This window comes from Xiphias gladius, chromosome 20 (assembly GCF_016859285.1).
Source record: "Xiphias gladius isolate SHS-SW01 ecotype Sanya breed wild chromosome 20, ASM1685928v1, whole genome shotgun sequence".
Classification (NCBI taxonomy): Eukaryota; Metazoa; Chordata; class Actinopteri; order Istiophoriformes; family Xiphiidae; genus Xiphias; species Xiphias gladius.
Window position 1 is genome coordinate 22,655,691 of NC_053419.1, and position 22,810 is coordinate 22,678,500.

Genomic DNA, 22,810 nt, shown 5'->3' on the forward strand with positions numbered 1-22,810 from the left:
TATGTCAAAGGGGGAATTTCTTGTGCTGCCCCTGCAAATGGGGGGGAGGTAGACAATGAAGACTGAAGACACTCTTTCTAATTTCAGTTCTGTTCCTGGAGCATAAACCTGTGGTAATACGCGGTGTTAAATTTTAGATTATGTATTAAAACAACGTCACAAGCACAACTGAAAGGCTGAATCCCACCTGTCTCCTTCGCTGTGGAGTACAGTCTTTGTTATACAGAATATGGGCATATTTTTTTTAGAGTGCAGTCCCCCTCTAACTCGACCTTCTCCATGTTGTGTTTGAGTGCAGGATGCTATAGTGGCATGGTGAATGTGATTATACGTCAGGCAGCTCAATACTTCACCCAGATGGTGCTCAGACTGGACTATTAGTCACGCCTAGCTTCAGAGCTCCTCATTGGACACAAATCCTAAGAATGACCCACATGGAGCTCAACTCAATTTCTCCAGCAAATCACTTGGTTCCAGCGTCCCAAAAAAATCCATATTCATAAATTCCCAGACGACACTGTTTATGCTACTGTCTGATTTTAATCATACGCACAGATTAGAGCCATCATCTTTATAAAATCCTGATTGAGTTTTTCATTTGTGCATGTATGCATACTGTATCTCAGTGCCATATAAACCACTGTGGGTTTTACAGTCGTCAAATCGTTTAAGATGTTTAAAATGATAGCGTTTAGTAGTCAACATAAGCAAAAGAGATACACCAACAGAAACTCAAGATGCTTGTAGTTCAAACGGATTTTGCTTTTGACATTTGGCTGGTTTTAGATTGCTAATAAAGAATTAATTGTCTGGAATAAATCAGAAAATGTTAATGTTGCCTATAACGCTACTATAATCAGTATTTTTATATCAACAATAGATCAAACGACTGTGAAAGGGGTTGATTGTTGTAATGAACCTACGGAGAACTATCACCTTACTCTGCAGCTCCCCTCAGATCTACGGAGCTTTTCTAGCCTCTTTCAGCTCTTTGTTTTGGTTTTCCGGCCCACAACTTTATTTTTTTCTTCAGTCTCGCTGCTCATCGCCGGCATTTGTAGCAGCTTGCAGCAGCGGTTGGTAGAGACCAAAAACAGAGATAAAAGATGGTGAATATGGGACTTTGTTTGGACTGTTCACCGTATCAACCACATTGGGTGATAGTAGTCTGGGTTGTTGTGTTTACAGATTCTTGCACTGCCCAATGAAGCAAAAAAAAAAGAAAGTTAAATAAATAAATACAATTTCATTTTAATTGGTCTTATGGCAGAAATATTCAAATTCCAGAACATAGTCACAAATGGAATAGGAACATAGGAATATGTTTATCTTTTTATTTGATGAAATGTAAAAGTAGACCTGCGACTTAGTTTCCCTATCAATTGATCTGCTGATGATCTTCTTTTTCAATTAATCAAATAACTGTTTAGTCTGTAAAATGTCAGAAAATAGTGAAAAATATCCGTCCTGCTTTTGTTAAGTCCGAGATGGGGACTTCAAATGTCCTGTTTTGTCTGACGCCTGTCGAAAACCCAAATATATTCAATTTGCAAAAATACAAAACAAAAAAAAGCTGAAAGCAAGTGGAAACTGCTGAAAAGAAATCTCTGGCATTTTTGCTTGAAAAATGACTGAACCCTCTGTAGTCCAGGCTTTCTATGCCTTCATTTTTGTCTTTGTTTAGCACCGTCTGTCCTCACGCCACATACATATTATCTTTTTTTCAGTATAAACTAAGCTAGTTCATACTGAGGCTGATTTATCAGTTGTCAGATTAACAAAGTAGAAAGCTGGCAGGAACCCAGAATTACAAATGTGCCTATAAAAACAATTTACAAATCTTTAATGATTATCACTCAAAATACTATTATAGAATAGTTCAAGGTTGCAAAAATATCGTTTCACTTTTTTACACACAATTACAACAGAAACATTTAAAAAATAAAAGAATAATACAGATTACAAAAGTCAATGTATGCAATTTGTAAACCACTAAAAATATTAATTAAGTTTATAATTTACAGACAAAGCTGTAAATGCTTGTCAATGCATGATAAATAATTAATAAGTTATGTTATGTTACTATAAATATATTTAGTTTATTTATGGATGACTTGACACACTCCAGTGGGTTAAACGATCATCAAAATATTGTTTTTCTGGCGATTGTTGAGGCTCTAGGTGAAACCATAAAAGGCTTTGGAAGAGTTGGGAAAAGAGAGACTTGTATATTCAACACTGACCCCTATTCTCAGTCACACACATTTCACCGAGCAATGCGAGTTTTGTCTGACATACAACAACACTTTACTGCTCGTAGTCAAATGTGAAATAAGCTCTTTTTCATTTTAAGTGTTGCACCTTCCCATTGAAGAACATAGTACAGAATATATTTGGATCATAGTACAGTATCTGTACAAAATCAAGGGATGTTTGGGTGCATGTTTAACAGATGTGAACACAGATAACATCTGGCACCAGATTTAGATTTAAGCATATAGCAGTGTTGGTGACACAGATATCACACAAACCTAAATGCTTTCAGTGCAGCACTCAAAGTGTGCCACCTCTCCGTTCTTTCAGTGAGGAGCTGAAGTCGGCCTCCCAGAAGTCTCAGCATCTTGATGAGGTAACGACCCTTCCCAATTTCATGTTATGTAAACGATTCCCTTCATCCTGTTACAGATCAGGGTTTGTTAAACCAGAAACGGTGATTTGATTAATGCATTTTGGCACAGTGAGGATCGACTTCCCGCTGTGACTGAACTCTTAAAGCTCATACGGGTTTAGCTTCTATTTTTAATGCCTCTGTATTTGTATGTGTTTACCTCTCAGCACGAGGATCGCAACAGCCAACGGCCGGACATGAAGACCAGGTAGGAGACTAAAAAATATCTTCTTTACGTGTATGTTACTTTTATTTCAGCCACGTCCGGGCTTTTTATCTCGCTCTCGTGTACTCTGACTTTGATGCAGTCACTTTAAGTTGTACCCAGCTTTTAACCAGCAAACTCATGTTTTGTATCTGGCGCTGGCTATAAATGAGAAGCTGCTAACGTTACCTCCATATTTTCAACATTGGTCTTTGCTAATAAAAAATTAAGAGGAGAAATGAGTGAGAGTCGAAAGTGACAGATCTTAAAAAAAAATCCAGATATTTTCCCAATCGGCAACCGGATCCGAATGTTGTTTTAGTTCCTACATCTATCCATTGTGTTGTTTGGTCATATTTTAAGCCCTTTCTAAGTCTGGAATCCTTTCGTCGTCTCAAGCCTCAGTTTAGCAGTCCGAGGATTAAAACATCTCGCCACTTTCACGGAGCAGCCACAGAAGTTGAGAGTGAACGTTAAATAAAGTGGGGGTGATAGACGGCTGAGGAAAGATGACAGCCACGGATCAAAGACATGCATGCGGTGCAAGATGGAGGCGACAGAAGTGGAGATGAGATGTGAAGAGCGGCTGACAGCTCTGTGGTTTCGGCCGGAGGGAAATGAAGGGGTGTTGTGCAATTAAAGCGGAGACGATAGATGCGGAGGGGGAGGGGGCGCGTTCTCATGTGACCATTAAAAAAGACAGGAGATGGGATGCGGTGAAACGACCTGCTTCACATCCAGTTTCATCAGTGTAACAGAGGCTGTGACAGAGGTGTTGTAGGGTGTCAGCTGGGTGTCACTGTTGTATTACAATGGATTTTGGAGGCAGTAGGTGAAATACACAGGGCTATTAATCCACTGATGATTCTTGGATGTGAATTTGTATTGGATCCTCGGTTTGTCGCTGCTTTATTACTTGGTTAATGGATTTTTAAAATCAGGCATCATTGGTGTATTAAACTTGTATCGATGCTGGAACGGGAATGCAGTCCGGCTCATCTTTACAGTTATAAAAGATGGATGTTTCACAGCGGTGCCAAAAAATGGGTGGTAAAATGTGGCGCTAATGAACAACCATCTACTGACATGATGAATCTCACCACATAAAACAGTATCATTATTGTGTTTTAATGATTTTAGCCAACCTTGTGTTTCAATTTATCAAATCACGTCAACATACATTTTATTGTACATTTTACACTGATATCTCAGTCTTGTCTGTCGTGGTGCTACTGCAGTGGTCAAAGCTGAAGGAGCGGATTGAATATTAGCAACACACCGACATCAGGATCGACACACATCGCCACCAGTTAAGCGCCATGAAAGCAGAGGCCAAAGAGTTGACAGGGGGTCTTTCTCTCTAGGTTCTGGCAGAACTCTGTCCGATAAACATCTGGATGTACCTCACAGCCCTGTCCTCAGGTTTGACTTTGTTGCAGTTTGAGAGCAGTCAACATACGGTACAATTCTCTACATATTTCCACAGAGAAACCATCTCTAATCAGGAAACGGAGGGGGAAGTAAAATTCCAGAAATCCACCGGAGCCTTAATCTCAGACAAAGATCGGGAACTGGAAACTCTGAGGAATGAGGTGCTCGCACACGACTGTCACCCTGTCTTCTCATTTCTTGGAAAGTTTCCCTCTGTATTATGTAATCTGAGCCGTGCGAGGGGACTTATCTGTTTGCTCCGTCGCTGCAGATCGCGGTTCTGCGAGGAGAAAACGCCACGGCCAAGACCCTGCAGTCGGCCGTGGAAACGTTAGAGAGAGACAAAGCTCAGCTGCAGAGCCGTGTTCACAGTCTAGAGCAGAGGCTCATGGGAACGCAGGCCTCAGAGGGAGAAGACAGGGAAGCTCCACTGTCCGGTGAGTAGAGCATTCACGCTGCCCTGACAAGGAGAAATGTCTTGTCTTGGACCTTTTTTTTCTGATTGACGGCGTGTTTCTGCAGGTGATGCGGCTCTGGAGCGGCTGAGGGAAGAGAAGGAGTTCGCCGAGGGACAGGTACGACCGTCAGGATGCTTTCCAAAACGCATTTGATGTGTCTGTCAAATGAGTTCACGTTCAGGGTTCTCAGTTCTCATCTGTGCCCACATTAAAGCGATTTGTGTTTCAATTGTCTCCATCAGATCAACTTCCTGAACAGCGTGATTGTGGACCTGCAGCGGAAGAACGAGGAGCTGAAGCTCAAACTGAAGAAGCTCGTTCTGGCTGAGTTCAATGGCAACGACGGGACTGATGGGTAAGGAATATACGGTGTAAAATAATACAAATATACAATGGTTTCTGCCTTTCCTGGTTTTATATTATTGTAAATTGAATACATTTGGTTTTTTGGCAATTTATAATGGCAATTAATAAAAAATAAAAAAGTAGCTGGTAGATTCAATAATGAATATCGGAGCAGCCCTCGTCTTCCTTTACTAAACTAGCTTTAAGGAGTTTGACAGAGGAATTGATTCGTTATTTTGCCAAGAGTTAGATGAGAAGATCGATATCACACAGATGTTTAGTATAGCTTAGCATAAAAACTGTAAACGAGGAAACAGCTAGTTTAAAAATCCACCTACCAACACCTCTACAGCTCACTAATTAACGTGTCACGTCTCATTTGTTTAATCTGCGCAAAAACCGAAGTGTAAAAATGACAGTTTGGGGTTTTATTGGGTGTTTTGTGCCAGTCTATTGTCATTTTTTACAGTTTGGTTTAGAGTTGCTGCTCTTTAGGCATGTTTTGTTACCTTTGGACGGAGCCAGGCTAGCTCTTTCCCCCTGTTTCCAGTCTTTATGCTAAGCTAAGCTAACTGGCTCCTGGCTGTGGCTCCATATTCAGCGGACAGACCTGAGTCTGGTATTGTTCTCCTCATCTGACTCTCAGCAAGAAAGTGAGTGAGGGTATTTACCCAAAATGCCAAACTGTTCCTTTAAGATGAGAAGCAAGTTTTAGGTGACTGACGTTCTAATAATAAAACAGTACAAATATAAACAGCAACTGAATTGGAGACTAATGCACAAAAAAATAGAAGTTACAAAAGTGAAGATGAACCTCTCTTCCGTAAAGTGGTTGGATTTGTTGGAGACACATTAAAAACAGAGTGATCAAAAACTGTGTCCTGGCGTTTAGTTTCTAGTATGAGTCAAGCTGCAAGATTACTAGATCCTACACCTCCCATAATGCACCTCACTCGCTTCTTTTTCATTAGACCCTGCTGTCCCATTAGACCCCACACCTCCAGCTTGTAACCGGGCTTTCTGTTAACTCGGCTTGAGCTCTAAAAGATTTATCTTTTCAAACTTTGGAAAGCTCCTCCAGACCCACAGAAGACGTTAGCCAACTGTTTTCCCAGGCTCAGTAGCACTCTTCCTCACCAGTAAACGGAACTTCGCGTGTAACGTTGGTGGAGCGCCCCCTTTAACCTGTTAACAGACACCCCCAATTTAGCGCACAACCCCTAAAGCAAAGTGCCCAAAATAAAAAGGTCACTGTTGTTCAACCCTTTGGATTTCACTCATAACCCCGGTCTCCTTTGAAAGGAAAGTCTTTAAATTTTACAACCAAAAAGTCAGAATGAGTCTAAGAGGTGCTTAACCAAAGTTACAGAGGAACAAACATGGTAGAAATGTAAGTTTTTTTTTGCCTTGCACATTTTTTTGGCATAAAAAAGGGGAACATAAGGCCTGTAGAAGGACCTTTTGTGTGGGGAAAACACGTTGGAGCCACAGCCACAAGTCTGAACCAGTTCTGTGTCAGCAGCTGTTGCCGTGATATGAGGATCCTGAAATGCTTTGCACAGATTGAATCAGGCGACTTAGAGCTTTCAAACAATGTAGAACTCGTCAGGGTTGTGTGAAGACTGAGTCCAGCACAGACCAAAACACACCTGAAGTAGGGCTACCGAGGCCAAAGCGTCCCACAGGTGTAACGGTGTGTTTTAAAAAGTTTATTCTTTAGCCAGTTTCTCTCTGAGCCTTAGAGCCTGAGACTGACGTTTCAGTTCATCCTGGCTGAGCTGTAAAAAGTTTTCTAAAATCAAGAATATATCTTCCCTGTGTCCCGTAGTTTTGACGAAGGTGCGTCGAAGCGGGAAAAGAAGGCGACCCCCCGTCTGTTCTGCGACATCTGCGACCGCTTTGACCTCCACGACACCGAGGACTGTCCCACTCAGGCCCAGAGCCCCGACTCTGTACCACACACCACCTATCACGGCAACCCGGCCGACGAGAGGCCCTACTGCGACATCTGCGAGGCCTTCGGACACGCCACAGAGTCCTGCAACGATGACCAGACCTTCTAGAGGCTCCGAAAACTCTTTCCCTACATCATAACTCCATTTCCTTTCCTCCTTCTCCTTCCCCTTAAGCACTTCTCACCTTTTACTCCCCCTGCACATTTTCCACAATACAGCCCGACATGCCTGCAGATTTTTTCCATAATGTATTTTTATACTGTATTTATGCATATCACTCGTAGCCACTGTCCTGACCTAAATCCTTTACCCCGCAGCTCTTTTCTCTGAAGATAAACTGCTCTGTAACGCAGAATGCTCGTCCAAATATGCTGCTTTGGTGCAATATCGATGTTGATATCAAAAGGAATCCATTCTCTGCACTTGTTGTTTTTAACGTCTTGTTTTTGCATTTAAGGTTGTTTTGTAAAAAAGGGCGCAAGTGATGCTTCACATACAATGTGTTTTGGGCTTTATTTGTTAATTAGAAGAAAAAAAAAAGTGATTCAACGAAGTTAAGCACAGTTAAAACCGAAGGGAAAATTAAGCTCCTCTCCGACTTAACATTCCCGTCTTCTGTATCACATTCCTCAGTCAGCATGGCTATGAACCAATCAGAGAGTGACACACTGCCACGTCAAACATTTTACTAATGTTTTATGTTTGGTTAATATTTTACGAAGCCCCTCTCCCAGTGTATCAACTTACAGCGGAGTATTAGGGCCACTTTTAGGAAAACCGGGATTGGAGAACAGATTCGCAATTTTATGAGAAAAAGTTTTTTAAACAAATTTTAATACGCCGAGAGAAAAAAAATAATAGTTCAGGAAAAAAAATTGAAATATTTTGAAAAAAAGATTTTATTATGAGAAATATATACAATATATTCTTGAAATATTACAACTTTTCTCTAAACATTATGGCTATTTTCTTGAAATATTTTACAAGTTAACGTTTATTCTCAAAATGTTGCAGCTTTATTTTTGAAATATTTTGACTTTTATTATCATAGTATTACAACATAATTCTCAAAATATTAAGCCATTATTCATTAAAATGTTACCTTTTTTTCCCTGAAATATTACAACGTAATTCTTGTAATATTATGATTTTTTTTTCTAAATATCACAATTTTATACTTGATGTATTACAACGTTTTTCTCACTAATGTTTGACTTTATTCTTCAAATATTACAACTGTATTCTCACAATATTATGACTTTTTTTAGTGGCGCTAATACTCTGTCTACGACCTAAATGTTAACCCATGGAAAACTAACAATAACGACGTAACATGAGCTAAGTTCAGTCTTTACCTTGGAAATCGTAGTTTCCACTGTAACTAGTTTTTTTTTCCAGAGCTTTCAACTGAATCTCACAGTCTCGTCCTGAGTTTGAAGACACGCTAAAACAGTTTACTCCTGTGTTCATGCCATCTGTTGATGAAGACCGTGAGAAGCAAATGAAGGCTTCAGATAAAGCTAGTAGGTGGACGTTGAGCTAAAGGGGCACCCTCAGATTTCACACATAAAGGTCAGTTTGTTTACGTTCTTGCTTTTCTTGTATGAAGTGGCTCTACAACACTTTTGTGTTTTGACAAAACAATCTCACCACAAGCTCCATTTAATTGGCGTCCTGGAGCTTTCAATATATAACACAATCTTCCTCCGCAGACGAAATTTGCACAGTTGTCATGGAATTGCAGATCTTCAAAATTTCCATTTTTATTATCACTTTTTAGGACCTCTCGTCTTTGTTATCTTAAAAGTTGAGATGATACAAATCCATGACAGGTGGGCAAATCGACTGAAAGCTCATGAACAGCTGCTGAATGGACCTTGTGGTGAGATTATTTTGTCCGCTACTGTTTCCAAGGTCACAAATGAACTTTTCATTATTTTATTTTTTTTTAAACATTTTTGTGTATTTACCTTTCCATAGGTCAGCATATAGTAAAATATCCTTCAGTAATGCCACTGAAAGTTACTGAGGATTTGTTGTAGTTAATGATGAAGTTGTTGCATTTTGTTATTTATTGTCTAATCCTTCACTAACCAGTGATGTTCCTACAGGGAAATAAGCTAGCACTGATTAAAAGTGTATAGTCTGTACTAGGACTGCTGTAGTATAGTGGGCTTTTGAGATGCATCTGCGTCATGTCACAGTAACTCACCCACATGAAACTATAGGAGCCTCTACTCACTTAGATTTGCACTGTCCACTTTAAAGATTCAACAGAAACACACGGCGCTTTAATGTTATGATTCTCACGTTGTTTAAAAGTTATTTTATCCTAAAGGTCAGTACAGATTATTAGGTACTGCCCCATTGCATACGGCCCTCTTTAAAGCTCAACTTTAACATTTTGGGAAATATGCTTATTCGCTTTTACATGAGAGGTTTTCTACTAGTTATATGAGAGAATCGCTACCACTTTAACGTCTGTATGGGAAATATGAAGCAACAGCAGGTTACCTTAGCTTAGCACAAAGCCTGGAAACAGGGGAAATGGCTAGCCTGGCTCTATCTCGTACATTATCTGTGTAAAATTGTTTTCAAAATTTGGGTTTTGTACGGATTACAGAAACAAAATTGTACAGGTCTTGGGGGAGTGCTTTTGAAAAAAGTTGTGTGAAGTCTCCCGAGGCTCAGGAAGGAGCTGTGTGAAATTTGATAAATGTGGGTAATGTAAGGGCTGGGTCTTGACAAGAAAGAAGAATGTGTGGAATAAAAAAGACTGCCTGGTTCTGCCGCATCCGTTCTGATGGTTTCTGTTTGAAACTGACCGTTGTGAGTCCGACAGTGCCGCAGGAGTACAGCGCTACATCAGTGGAGTGCTCTTCTAACCAGCGGATATGAAAGCAATACCAAATTTTCCCATGCGACTCTCCACCAGAAAGCAAATAAGCACAGTCACCAAAATGTCAAACTACTCCTTTAAATCAACCCTGTATAGAAACATGCGTTTGACTTACCTTGTTCTTAAGCACAATTTTGGATCATATTGAATCTTCCAGTGTAACAGTGTATAATACATGACGTGACTAACCGTTGACACTAGTCTTTGTAAATACTAATCAGAAGTGTCTTTCTGATAAATGTGTACACAGTGCCATGGAACAAAAGATAGCTTTCATGTGTACTACATTTTATTTTTCTGCTCTGTTGATAAGATTGACGTTGTATAAGGAGGTTTCCACTCCAGGGGAAAAACAAAGCCCATTTGTATAGACTTGAAAGCATTGTGTACTTTATAAGTGATACGTCTAATTATTTGTGTAAGGTTTTATATATGTAACAATTTCAGGCACCATCTATAAATGGTTTCCAAATGTTCAGACCATTTTACAGATGTTGATGTGGTGTATAATTGTCACTGTTTTCTATGTACTGTATACTCCTGAACAGTCCAATAGAAATACTAAGAAAAAAAAGCTTCTGTGTTTGTGTTTGTTCACTGCAGCAGGAACCAGGGGTTTTGCCTTGTAGCAGCTCTACTACTTCTCAAGCCAGCATTAAAACCCACTTTCTATCAGGAGAGTTAAGATTAGCTGCTGCACTGCTCATTATAGTTCCCTCCCCAGATCCCTTTACTCCGGAGAGGTTCAGGCTGCAAAAAGAACCCTGCTCCATTTTTCATGGGCTCCATAGGAACTGTTTTTTTTTTTTTTTAATATATAAAAGTGGTTGAGGAGAGCCAGGCTTTTTGTGAATGAGCCCAACAAACTGAACCAGGATTAATCTCTTTGATAAAGATGAGATGCATACGCTCGTATATCCTGTTATTGAACTCATTTCGAGGTCTTTTACGAGGTCTTCGCTGCCAATTACGTCTTGGATTGGGTACTGGCCGACTTCTTTTTCTATGTGTTTCCACTTTGCTCCAAATTCTGGCTTGCACCAAACAATAGTCAGGTCTTAGCTGAGCAGCACAAAAGTAGTCCTTCATTTTCAGAAGACCCATACCACCTCTACTCTGGGGTAGCTGGAGAGTTTCATATCTGACTCTAGGGTCTGTGCCACCACAAATAAACCTAGATATTATTCTGTGCCAAATTATGAATTGATATTGTGGGATCTCTACAGGTAAAGATTGAAACAACAGCTACTTAACTTAGGTAATAAAGTGCATTGATATACACATTGCGTAAATATGAATCAGTGCAATGAAACAGTAATATTATTTATGTTAATTACTTTTGTCATCATCATTTAGTATCATTTTAATCCTGAGGCAGGATGCTCTGGCAGGCGTAGCATTAGAGGTTACCCATGATCCTTGGAGACTGTTCTCCTCCAGAAGCAAAGCTGCTGAAGTGCCTCCTTGGAGATATTGAGTGTCCAGGAGAATTCCTCGAAGATTTGTACATCAAAAAAACCTGCACCACGTCTGGTCTGCTGACGAGAATGGGGGTGTGTTTGCAGCTTCATTTTCCCTCTTTTCCAAGATCACCCCCATGGTCTCCTTTGTGTTGTGGATCAGGACTTTCTCAGGGCACCACTTCACCAGCTGCTGGATCTCCTCACTGCAGGCTTTGTTGTTGTCGTTCTCACTATCACCATGGCATCATCTGCAAACTTGGTAATGCTGTTGCAATATCTATATTTTCCAAGCTTTTGAAACAGATTGCTCACTTAAAAAAAAACATTTCCAATTTTTGTCACTTGTTGTAGAACAGAATAACTCATCGTGATTCATCATATGTACTAATAAGGACTCTCTTTCCAAATCTGCACCCCTCGTTAGCTAAGAGAAGGATTATCAGTTCCAAGCTGTGTAACTAAAGATCTTCATCTTCTTTTGAGTAAACTTGACCATTTAGACTCACATTAAAACTTTAGAGCCAGAGTAATTCGCAATCTTAAGAACATTTATACGACCAACATACCAACATTTGTGGACCATCTGGCTGACAGAGGTCACTCAGGTAGTTGATGGTGGCAAAGCATCAGAAGGTTTGAGGGTTTAAGGAATTTTTACAGGTTGTTCTCAGCAGAAGGGGACAATGACTGACTGACAAGTATCAGCAGACCACAACGTCTGCAGAAGAAGTAATCTAGTCTCAAAAAGATTAAGAAGCATAGTATTCATTGGGCAGCAGGAACATGAAGTGTAATCCTTCAATTTCAGGATGCAGAAAATCTTAACGTTTCACATGGGAGGCTTTAACGTGCTGACAAGAGGGAGGGAGGTTGACAGGTCAAACTAGATTTCCAGGTGCAGTGCAGACGTATTTTGTTGGGCACTGAAGGAGGTTGAGGACATTAAGTTGTAGCGGGCCATTTCAAAACTTTCACTGAGGAGGTGGCTTCTCAGAGATTTTGGCCAGAAGAGACTAGTTGGTGCCTGTTGGGACAGTAACTCAAGAAAACGGTGGTGGACGCCAGCGTTGGACAAATCCTTGAGGTTGCATAGGCAAAAGTTTCGATGTGAGAGGAGCTCAGTGAACCCGCAAGTAGGTTCTGTCGAACCATCATAAGAGTGAGGAAGGGGAGGCAGGGCTTTGTCTGAGGTTTTCACAGACTGACAAGCACATATCAGGAGGCAAGAAAGACCGCAGCTTCTATGGTTGGAGGGGGTTCAATGAGCCCATGAACAGGTTCTGAGAAGCCGAAGAAGAGGGCTGAAGAGTGCGAGGCAGCGCTTTGACAATGCTGAATTCGAGCACAGACATAGGCGGTGGAAGGAAAAACTGGGCGACCGATATGTTAGCGGTGGAGGAGGAAGTGCTGGAGTGCTCAGTGGAGGCTTTGCCGTCTGCTCTGCAGAGGTCACTGACGTAGTGCACAGTGGCAAGGCATCACGAGGTCCTTTAGAAACCATCCCAAACACTGTAGCTATCCCAGGCAACTAACAAGAAACTTTTACTCTGTAAGCATAAGCAGATAAATTGGCAATCAGTCCACTATCTTAAGTGTTTTTTGGAGACAAGAGTGTAGTCTATACTTAACTAGACTACATTTATTTGAGAGAGAGCAGCACGTATAATAATTAAACATTCATCATACAAATGACCTCTTGTGATGAGGTATTATCCTTGATAGTTTGTGTGCAGCAACCACCTGTGGAATCTTTGGCAACCCTAGAAAACCAACATGACTTTTTCAGGTCTTTAAGTTGCATTAATATCATTTTGTTGTTTTGAGTTACTGTGCTGAACCGAGGGAGCCTCTTTTTGGTATTTTGCAGTTAATTAGTTAATTTTGAGTTGCCAGCAAACCGTCTGTCTGTTAATTTGTAGCTACGTCTAGTCAGTCTTTTGTCCACCGCTCCTCTTTTTAATAGGTTTGGCCGGCCACTATAGATGTTCCCCTCGTGTCGCTTAATGAGGTCTGTTTTGTCTTCGTTGAGGTCAGTTTAGTCAATGTTCTGGTTTGCTGACCTTTTTTTTTTTTTAAAAAGGGCCCGATTTAGTATTTCATCACTTTTGCTTTGTTCTTTCTAACTTTTGGAGTAAATTAAAACCCACTTTTTTGGTGAAGCCAAGCCTGAAAACTAGGCTGACCAGGGCCTGGTTGGACTGGATGGGGGGAGTTTGTATGGTATGCTAGGTCAGAATTTCTTCAAACCTCCTTCAGGGAACAAAATCATCCTGAAATTAAGCCTGATTTACTCAAAGAAGTCTGGCTTGCGTGGTGATGTTTCTTTATGAAACACCCCTCAGGCTGTCACCCACTGTCAAACAGCAATAAGGAAACAAATTCTGTTAAGTGATGTGCTAAAGAACACAAACGTACCTAAATAAGTCCAGCACTGAGGATAATGTCCAATCAATTAAATTTGCCACAGGTGGATTCAACACAAGTTCTAGACACATCTCAAGGATAATTAAAACAAACATGATGCACCTGATCACAATGTGGACCGCCACCACGAATACTTCTCTAAATGAGATTTTTCAGTTTTTGATTTTGAATAAATTAGCAAATATTTCTAAAAACATGTTTTCTCTTTGTCATCATGGATTATTGAGTGTAGACTGAAGGGTAAAAATGGCAAATTTATCCAGTTACAATTAGAATCTCCAATACAGTGAAGTGTGAATAAAGTGAAGGGGCCTGAATACTTTCTGAAGCCGCTGTATGTAAACTACGACAAGATTTTTTTAACACAGATTCCTTCCCACCAAAACGCTCAAGACGACGCCACCAAGTTTTGTGAATTTTATTAAGAAAACAAAACCATTGGACATGATAAAAACCAAGCACTACTGATGGAATAAATAAGTCAAACCAAACCATAAATCTGTACAAGATCTAAAGTGAAACAAAATGGTCCCAAGAAAAAAAAAAAAAAAAGAAAAAACAACATACAAGATCTTATATCTCACAGCTTTTTTTTTTTTCTTACGCACAGTTATGAGCAAACTATAAGCAATCGGCTCGATCAGGTGAAAGCTACAACATAAGTGAGATTTTTTTCTTAAACTGAGTGTACATAATGCTGTTTATAACTGTTAATGTCAATACAATAGCATTTTAAGTTCCAGCGCTGCTGGACTGGGAATGAGGTATATGCTAATCCATCCTCTAAACTGAGACAGTTGTCGTTTTTTTTATTTCTTTTCTCTCCATCCATGTGAATGCTGATTTGCTGAAATCTGATCAAGTAATTCTGTGTCATGAAGTACTTCTATAGCCCCTTTTATGTCATGAAGTCATTGGTGTGCAGTGATTCAATTGATTTCAATCCATATTCACAAGCAAATATTAACCCTTATTAATCAAAGTACATTTTACATGTGTGAGGTTGTACATTAGAGGTCATAGGTCTGAATCCGTACTACAAAGTTCAAGTAAATTGCACAAATCTGCACAAAACCAAGAGCTCGATGCCACACATGTATGGATTCAGCCAACAGACAGCACCTTGAAGGAGGATTAGAACCAATGTTTGAGCCAAAAGACTGGACCCTTCTGTCGTGAGCTACAGAGACATTTGTCGGTCATAGATAAGTAGTGATACACAGAACATGTACAGAGATGAGAAGTGAGTAAATGCAAGTCATGGGGGTGGAGCAGACGGGAAAAACCAGTATCAGCAACTGGTCTGTTTCTACTTTGGAGGGGGAAAAAAAAAAAAAACAACCAACAACAAAGTGCCACCTGAAGTAAACACAGACCAGTGGCCAGGAATTCTGACTTGTGAGGTTTACAGATGTTCAAATGTTCAGAAGACAAAATGAAATTAACTCCTGGGTAGTGTTCAAATTCCAGTCACCAAATGTTATAGAAATAGTTTTGACATTTTGAGGAAATTGACTGAATAAGATTGACACCACTCACGTCTGTAAGGTAAATATCAAGCAGGAGTCTGTTAGCTTAGCTTAGCATAAAGACTGGAAACGGGGAAACAGCTAGCCTGGCTCTGTCCAAAAGGTAGCTAAAATCCGCCTATGAACACCTCTTAAACTCACTGATTAACACACTATGCAAAAACATAAGTTTTCCTCCAGGAAGTCATCACATAAAAAAAAAAAATTTAACGTTAATTAGCATGTTGTGTGTTAATTTTTTATTTTTTACGTGCTGACTAGTGAGCCTTACTGATGCTGGTAGGGTGATTTTTTTTTTTTTTAAAGTTGGATAAAGCCAGGCTAGGCTGTCTCCCCGTTTCCAGTCTTTATGCTAAGCTAAGCTAATTGTCTCCGGCTGTAGCTTTACGTTTAACAAGCGGACATCAAAGTGGTATCAGTCTTGTTTTACTCTCAACAAGGAAGCAAACATTTCCCAATATGCTGAACTATTCCTTTAAATAAAATCAAACTGTTGTAGTTGAATATAAATATTGGATAAAACTGATTAGTGATGATTATAAGGCAAAAAAAACCAAAACAAACATGGCACCAAGATTGTAATTCAAAAACCTGCTTGACCTAAAACATGTATTTAATCGTAGCAACTCAAGGCACACCTTCAGGACCTACGCTACCTATGCCTGTCTTCACTACTTATCCAAGATTGACCAGTACCGTCGTTGTCTTCTTCCTCTACGAACCACAAACTAACTCACTTAAAAAAAAAAAAAAAAAAGTGAATGGAGAACTTTTCATGGATAGAGAAAAAAGACATCCACTACAGCAGCAAATCTATCTGTGATCGATTGTGACATACCATAACAGTGCATTGACCCTCCTGAGAAAAAAACCCTAAACATTTCCTAAACAAATATAGAACATTAGTCTAACAGGAGGCGAATCGGGAGGATTGAAGTGACGTGGTCTTAGGGTGGAGGTCCCCCCCCCAGCCACTGATCTGAGACCAGGTTAGCCTCTTGAGTTATCCTGAGCTAAACCATTAGCAGTGAAACGTTTAAAAAGCGGTCTCAGAGCAGCGTCCGGGATCAACCTCGTCCTAGTCTCAGATCCCCAGTGTTAACTCTTTTAGTCACAGATGCAGGTCAGGGTTTGTGGTCTGGCCTGGCGCTGGCTGGACTGGGCTAACAGCGTTGCCCCTGGTCACAGAGGGGATTGCAGCCTGGGTTCAGAGCTTCTCTTGGCATTAGTGAAAAAGTGTGGAGTACTGGAAGGAAGCACGGAGGGGACCAGTGAATAGAGGTAATATCCATTCTCCCTCTGTGGCAGAGGAGTGTTAGGGCAAAGGTGGAAAATTGGAGGGGGGTGGGGAGAGACGTCCATTCTCCCTTTGGTATTGACAAGTTTGGGTAGAGAAGGGGAGGTGGGGGGAGAAAGAGGAGTGGGAGGAGAACTGGTGTGTCCATTAGCCCTAAATTATCTAGAGTTAATGGGGGAGGTACAGAGGGAGGGAGGGAGGAAGGTGAAGGAGAGAAATGACTCAGCCCCAAACATTTAACTCTCCTCAAAGTCCTGAGATGAGGACTCCAGTTTGCTTTTCTTGCTGGGTGGGGCCTCCACCTCTAGGTCCTACAACAAAAACAGACAAATGATGTAGTCATTTGGAATAACACACACTTATTTTACCAAACCTGTAAACACTCTGCACAATCTCAGTTTTTAAACCAACAAAAAGATATAATTAATTCAATTAACATGACCTGGACATGGATAATTGACATAAAATGCAAGGACGGATTAACCACCTGAAAAATCCTTATTTAATTGAAGTTCGAATAAATTTTTGCTAAAACAGACGCTTGCTCATTATGAGCTGACGAGCTTCCTCGCTACTGTAGCAGCAGTAGTGACAGTGTTTGCTTAAGGTGTGATGGTGCCGACTAAGAACTCCGCAAACAAGACCAGGTCAAAACCTAGTAAGTGGCTGGACCAGCCCTTTGTCTGCTTCTCTCCTACTCTCTGTGCTCACATATACAGTATTTTAATGCAGCCGAATTCCCGACAAAGCTCTTCTCATTTACATGTTTCTGTTGTCAGCCAACGGAACAAGCATGAAATAGTGACTGTGACGCGGCCCATTAAGAGCACATGTAAACCAGCAGTCACTTCCGAGCCATTTCCAAGCTGCTGCTGCTCTGCTGCTAAAATCCTGATTTTATAATCGAAACACCTTCTGGCAAAATCACCAGACTCGTAAGTTAAAGACAACGGCTGTGTTGTGATTTCAGATATATTTACCTGTAAATGATCAATCAGAGAGAAAGTGAGAAGCTAATTTCACGTCTGTGTCAGCTGCTGTGCGACACAAATGTGCCTGCGGAGGGAAAGACTGACCTTGCGTCCGCTGGGCAACACTGGCGACTCTCTTCTACGAAAAGTAGCTAAGTTTTGTCCAAAAAGTCGCAAGAATTGTCGTTGGGTGCTTCTGTGAAGAAAACTCACTAAAGGGTTCTGAAAAGTCGGTAAATCTAGCTACAAAGCCGCTAAGTTGCAACACTGCCTGTAAACGCCCCTCTGATGATGCAATAGAAACTATTTACACCAAGTCATTTTGAAAGAGCAACGGCCAATGGGGAAACTTCAGTAGTTAGTCACACGGCATTCAGCTGACCAATGGGAAGCATCATCACTCTATCACACGTTGTGTGGAGGTTACCGATTGTGCATTGATGATATAGCCATATAACCATTACAATCGGGCTTAATTACCTGAAAACAACAGACTTTGGGTGACATGAGGTGTCCATATTCGTTTCTCTCTTCAGTCACTTCTGTATTATTGAGTGCAAAGTCGGACATGTAAGAAAAATAAATTTCCTGCTTTTAAAACAGCGAATTTATTGTTAATTTGAATTCTCAAATTATATGAATGTAGCATCATTAACAGCTTTTTTTTTTTCCCCAGTCAGGAAAGCAACTGAGCCAGAGTCAGAGTTCCGTAGACTGGATAATAATGGGGACGTCATCCTCCTGTGCCCAAAGCGAGAAAAATGGCCACAAAAAACGCTTTCAAACTTGGATGAGACGGGCGCAGTTGTACAAGGGCATGTAAGCATACTTACTGAAATAAGTATTAAATCTGCATATTTCTTTGACGTGACAAATGTTAACTGCTTCTGGTGAGTGCCGCCACTAACCGCTTCTGTGTCGACGGAAAATGACGCCGACGAGACGGAGACAAAAGTCACTACTGACTGGTTAGGGCAAAAATAACAACCCCCTCCAAAAACAGAAAACCACTAACGTGTACACAATGTCAGGCTGAATACTGAAGTTAAACAATAAGGGAATTCAGCCTAATTATCGGGCTGCGCCATTTCCACAAAAATCTCTATGATGAGAGCCGTTCCCTCTAGATTATGCTGCCCACCAACGTGACTGCCCCCATACAACAGACGTGGACGCCACCACAGCTGTACCACACTCGGCGTCTGCATAGCTGAAAGCCTCTGCACACACGCAGTCAGCATAGGCAGACGTTTGCGGACGTGTAAACAGATGATATTTCATCACACAAACCTTTGTTAAACCCTTGTTGGTTTTTTCTGCCGTTTCTTGTTTCCTTAATACTGTGTATTTTAAAAGTAATTACCATTTTACGTGGACCAAACAAAGGCCTTTTAAGTTTAGCAAACTCTCTGTGAAGGTTAATTGGGAGTTCAATGAAAGAATAAAGAATCAACCTGGTGGTTTTTGTGTAGCGCTTTATGTAACTTTACCTAATAACAAGATGAAAGTAAATACATAGTGACACACAAGCTCCAAGGACAGCGGGTCCCTGCTATCAGTCCTGTTGTATCCAAGGTCCTACTGTATCTGTGTGTCTATAAACATCCATTCAACACCTACTGTTTGCCTCGGGGCGGCTCACACTACTGGTTGTGGGTGTAGCAGTGAAGTCAACATTGGGGCATCATTTACAGAGATAAGTGAAAACAGATCCGTATTCTGTTTATGTGACCCACAGCCGTCACTCCACGGACTTCTAGACCGATCATTTTCTAGTCTAGTTTGACAGACGTGCAGAGGTGTTCGTACCTGAGTGGCTTTACTGTCTGAAGAGTCCTTCTCCCCTGAGGACAGGCTGTCTCTCTTGGCACTTTGTGCTCTATCTGAGGTCTCTGATGAAGGGATGGTCTTACCTGAAGATTGAAAGGCATCAGTACATCAGAACAGGAGCACATTTCTTCATTTTGCAGTAAATACAGAGGAGATCAAAACAGTGTACATTGTGGGTGATCTGTTGCGCTTGCAGACCTTGTTTTCTCAGACTGAAATGACAATGTGTTGCTGCGCAGAGTAACTGCAAAGTTTGATGGCGTCTAAATGGATGAGCCCTGCTGAGAAATACTACTGTCCTCGACCAAAGCTCAGTTTGGGATCACCAACAAGAGGGAAAGAGACTCATCGACGAGCAAAGTGGATACAGGAAAAAGTCAAATGTAGTCCTCTTCAGACGTGGGATATGTGACATTGCTGGCTTCATCTTTCTGTCAAGGTGATGGCTTTTTGTCATTCAGACAGAGGAGACTTTTACATTCAGGTCCCTTACGGGTTCATTCACACATGACAGCCATGTTTTGCAATGAGCCACGATGCGCCACGATGCGAGGGGAAGCGGTACCAGCGCAGGAGGACAGCTGCATCGCTGATGGATTTCAGGTTGGGCTGGTGGAGGTGGAGGCTGAGCTGCAGCAGCCAACCACGCTGGCGTGGGGGGTACTCGTTAGAGGAGCGGTGAGTAAGTGTCAGGTTCTAACGTCCGCGCCGCTTTAACACATCAGCGTGTTTCCGGCCCCACCGCCGTGAATAAGCCAGGCGTTGTGACGCATACTGCAAACAGCTGGAGCCGACCGAGCCAACAGGACGGCGACTTCAGCGCTCTGCCCGAACTGACGCGCCGCTTCATTTAAGACGAGGGGAAAAACAGCGACGCTTCAATTTTGAGAGGTTGGAACCAGTTGGTTTTTGGCATTTTTACTTATTATTCAATAATCAAATTTGCGTCAGGTTAATTTTCTGTGACTCATTGCTTCTAGTTGGCAATTTATAATGTAAGGATGGAGAGGGATTTTTTTTAACCTCTTTGTACTACAGGCTGATCTTAAGTGAGACTAATCTCATCTAATTCGCGGTGTGTCATGATTTTTTTTTTTTTTTTTGTGCACAAGTGATGATACGCGAGTAATTAGTCTGTTACGGTTTTTCTCAATATGGCAAATAAGCTGTTCCTTTCATTTCTGTTCATTGAGCCGCTGCAGCCGTTACCTACAGTTCAGACTTGTGCCGTGTTGGAAGTGTTGCGGAAATGTTACCTGCAAGACTGTTGTCGTGACTTTTATCTGAAAGCGGCGTGAGACCGACGCGTAACGTTGCCGTCACATTTACATAATGAGGTGCGTGTCTGAAAGGCTGGAGGGTGAGAGTAAGGCAGAGGCGGAGTAACCTGAAAGAAGGTTGACGGTTGAATTCTCCAGGGGAACGGCGCGGCCACAGCTGCGCCGCAGCTGCGTCCATTTATGTATTTTCAGTATGTATATTTAATGATGGGGAAGCAAGTCTTTTTAATTCTCTCTCAGTGTGACGCTATTTGTCCCGACGTTACAAGGCTGAGATAAGATCAGAGGGGGAAAAACAAAAACAGGATGTGGCTCATCATCCATCTGATCGGCCGTACAGTATCACTACCACCTGCTAGCTGTCCACCGGGTCAGGGAGGAGGACGGCGAGGAGATGTTTGGTAACCGTTCGTTTAAGGACTGCTGGTGTTTGTGTGTGTGTGTGTGTGTGTGTGTGTGTGTGAGCGTCTGACCCCTCTTGCTGTCCGGGCTCTGCTCAGTCTTGGCCTCGCTGTTCTCACGGTGAGACAAGGCGGTGGGCTCCGGGGTGGGGCTGGTGCTACAACTGTTTTCCTGCTTCACCGGGGATGAGTCAGCGATCGAGCTCTGGTTGCTGTTGTCATCTTGCAAAGACAGACAGAGACAGATTGAGTCCATTTAGTTCAGATTTTGTCATTCGGAGACTGTCCGACGTTCATCTTAGACACAAAACACTTTTTTAACTATACTTTCCACCATTAGAATTAGTTTGATATTAGAACATATTTTTCATAGAAGATGCATAAACACCCTCAGTTGTGATGAGTACAAATAACACACAAGCAGGAACTCAGTCGATACAGATGAGCTGGCAGATCATTTCATTTCTGAATGAAGGGTCTCCAACTGTAAGTGCCTCAGACAAGAAAGGCTCCGGCTGCATATGGGGAAAGAATAAATGATACAAGAAAAAAAGATGCAAAACACGGTTTGCAAATTAAAACCATGAGCCCTGTTCACTGTTAATCTCAGAGTGGAGGACATGGAGCAAAAAGAAACCTGGCACTGACATTTTCAAATGCTTTGTTTAGATGTTTTAAGGCGTCCCTGAATAATTCTTTTTGCTCTGGGTGTTTTAAAAAACAGGTCTGGTGTTATTCCATAATTTTCTTATTGTCAACAAATCCCACGAAAAGACCAGGACAAGCGATGAACTGATCTAGTTTGTGCATCCGACGACTGATGTCTCTGATTCCTCCGAGCCGTAGAGCTCCATTGTTGTACTAAAGCTATTAAAACACATCAGTGAGTCACACTGTTGCACCGGCTGACATGTTCCTTCATCACCCTGAACACACACACAAACCGTAGTTAATTCTGACACGGTACCACACACACCGTCCCAGTGCCCCAGATACTCACCAGAGCACCAAATGTGGAATTGATGCGCCGCTGAAAATAGTCCCCAAAAAAGGCACAGTTTCCTCGTGCTTGAATAAAGTTTGTTAAAACCTACAGCGCCCAGCTGTTTCTCTTTTTTTTTTTTTAAATGAAACTCTAAATTTACGGTTTATTTTTGCAGATCTTAAGTAGGAACCAATGAGGCTTGAGGGTGAGAGCCATTGTTGGTTTCTGGTATTTGCTGACAATGAGAAAAACATAGAACATCAGCAGCCTTGTCCTTTAAGGCTTCCAGTACCTACCATGCATGTCCATCATGCCTGGAGAGGAGCTGTTCTCTGGAGTCGTCACCTCTGAGCCGTATTTCTCATCTTTGCCCTTCTTTTTATTCTTGTTCTTCTACGATGAGAGAACAAGTACAACGTTCAAAACACACGATAGCTCCTTTAAAATCCAATGAACATGCAATGATGTTATGTGAAGACAAAAACAAAAATGGCCGAGCTTGTAAAATGTGTTCATAAGAAAAGCCCTTGAAACAAAGGCTGAAGATTTTCTTTTTCTAAAGCACTTGCTGAACAAATGATAAATATTACAGTTTAACACACTAACTATGCAATAACATGTACATATTATCTTTTATTGCCAAGAGTGAATCTCTGCAGGCCGTGTATA

The 22,810-nt window shown here is 41.3% G+C and overlaps 2 protein-coding genes across 3 annotated transcripts in view; one reads left to right on the plus strand and one right to left on the minus strand.

The window, feature by feature from the left end:
* clip1b (CAP-GLY domain containing linker protein 1b) overlaps positions 1–10,507 on the plus strand; it is a 39,821-nt gene extending 29,314 nt beyond the window's left edge. For both annotated transcript variants that reach the window (XM_040157105.1, XM_040157106.1), the window contains 7 exons: positions 2,584–2,629; positions 2,836–2,876; positions 4,360–4,465; positions 4,576–4,741; positions 4,827–4,879; positions 5,005–5,117; positions 6,936–10,507. In XM_040157105.1, coding sequence (XP_040013039.1) covers positions 2,584–2,629; positions 2,836–2,876; positions 4,360–4,465; positions 4,576–4,741; positions 4,827–4,879; positions 5,005–5,117; positions 6,936–7,170 — 760 coding nt within the window. In that variant the 3' untranslated portion in view covers positions 7,171–10,507. The remainder of the gene's footprint in view (positions 1–2,583; positions 2,630–2,835; positions 2,877–4,359; positions 4,466–4,575; positions 4,742–4,826; positions 4,880–5,004; positions 5,118–6,935) is intronic.
* Positions 10,508–15,577: 5,070 nt separating this feature from the next.
* On the minus strand, positions 15,578–22,529 carry LOC120806876 (B-cell CLL/lymphoma 7 protein family member A-like). Its single transcript, XM_040158395.1, has 4 exons — positions 22,438–22,529; positions 21,229–21,378; positions 19,455–19,558; positions 15,578–16,985 (listed from the first exon to the last, which is right to left on the minus strand). Exons 1-4 carry the CDS (start codon positions 22,451–22,453, stop codon positions 16,911–16,913), a joined length of 345 nt encoding a protein of 114 aa, XP_040014329.1. The 5' UTR covers positions 22,454–22,529; the 3' UTR covers positions 15,578–16,910.
* Between the last annotated feature and the right edge of the window lie 281 nt (positions 22,530–22,810).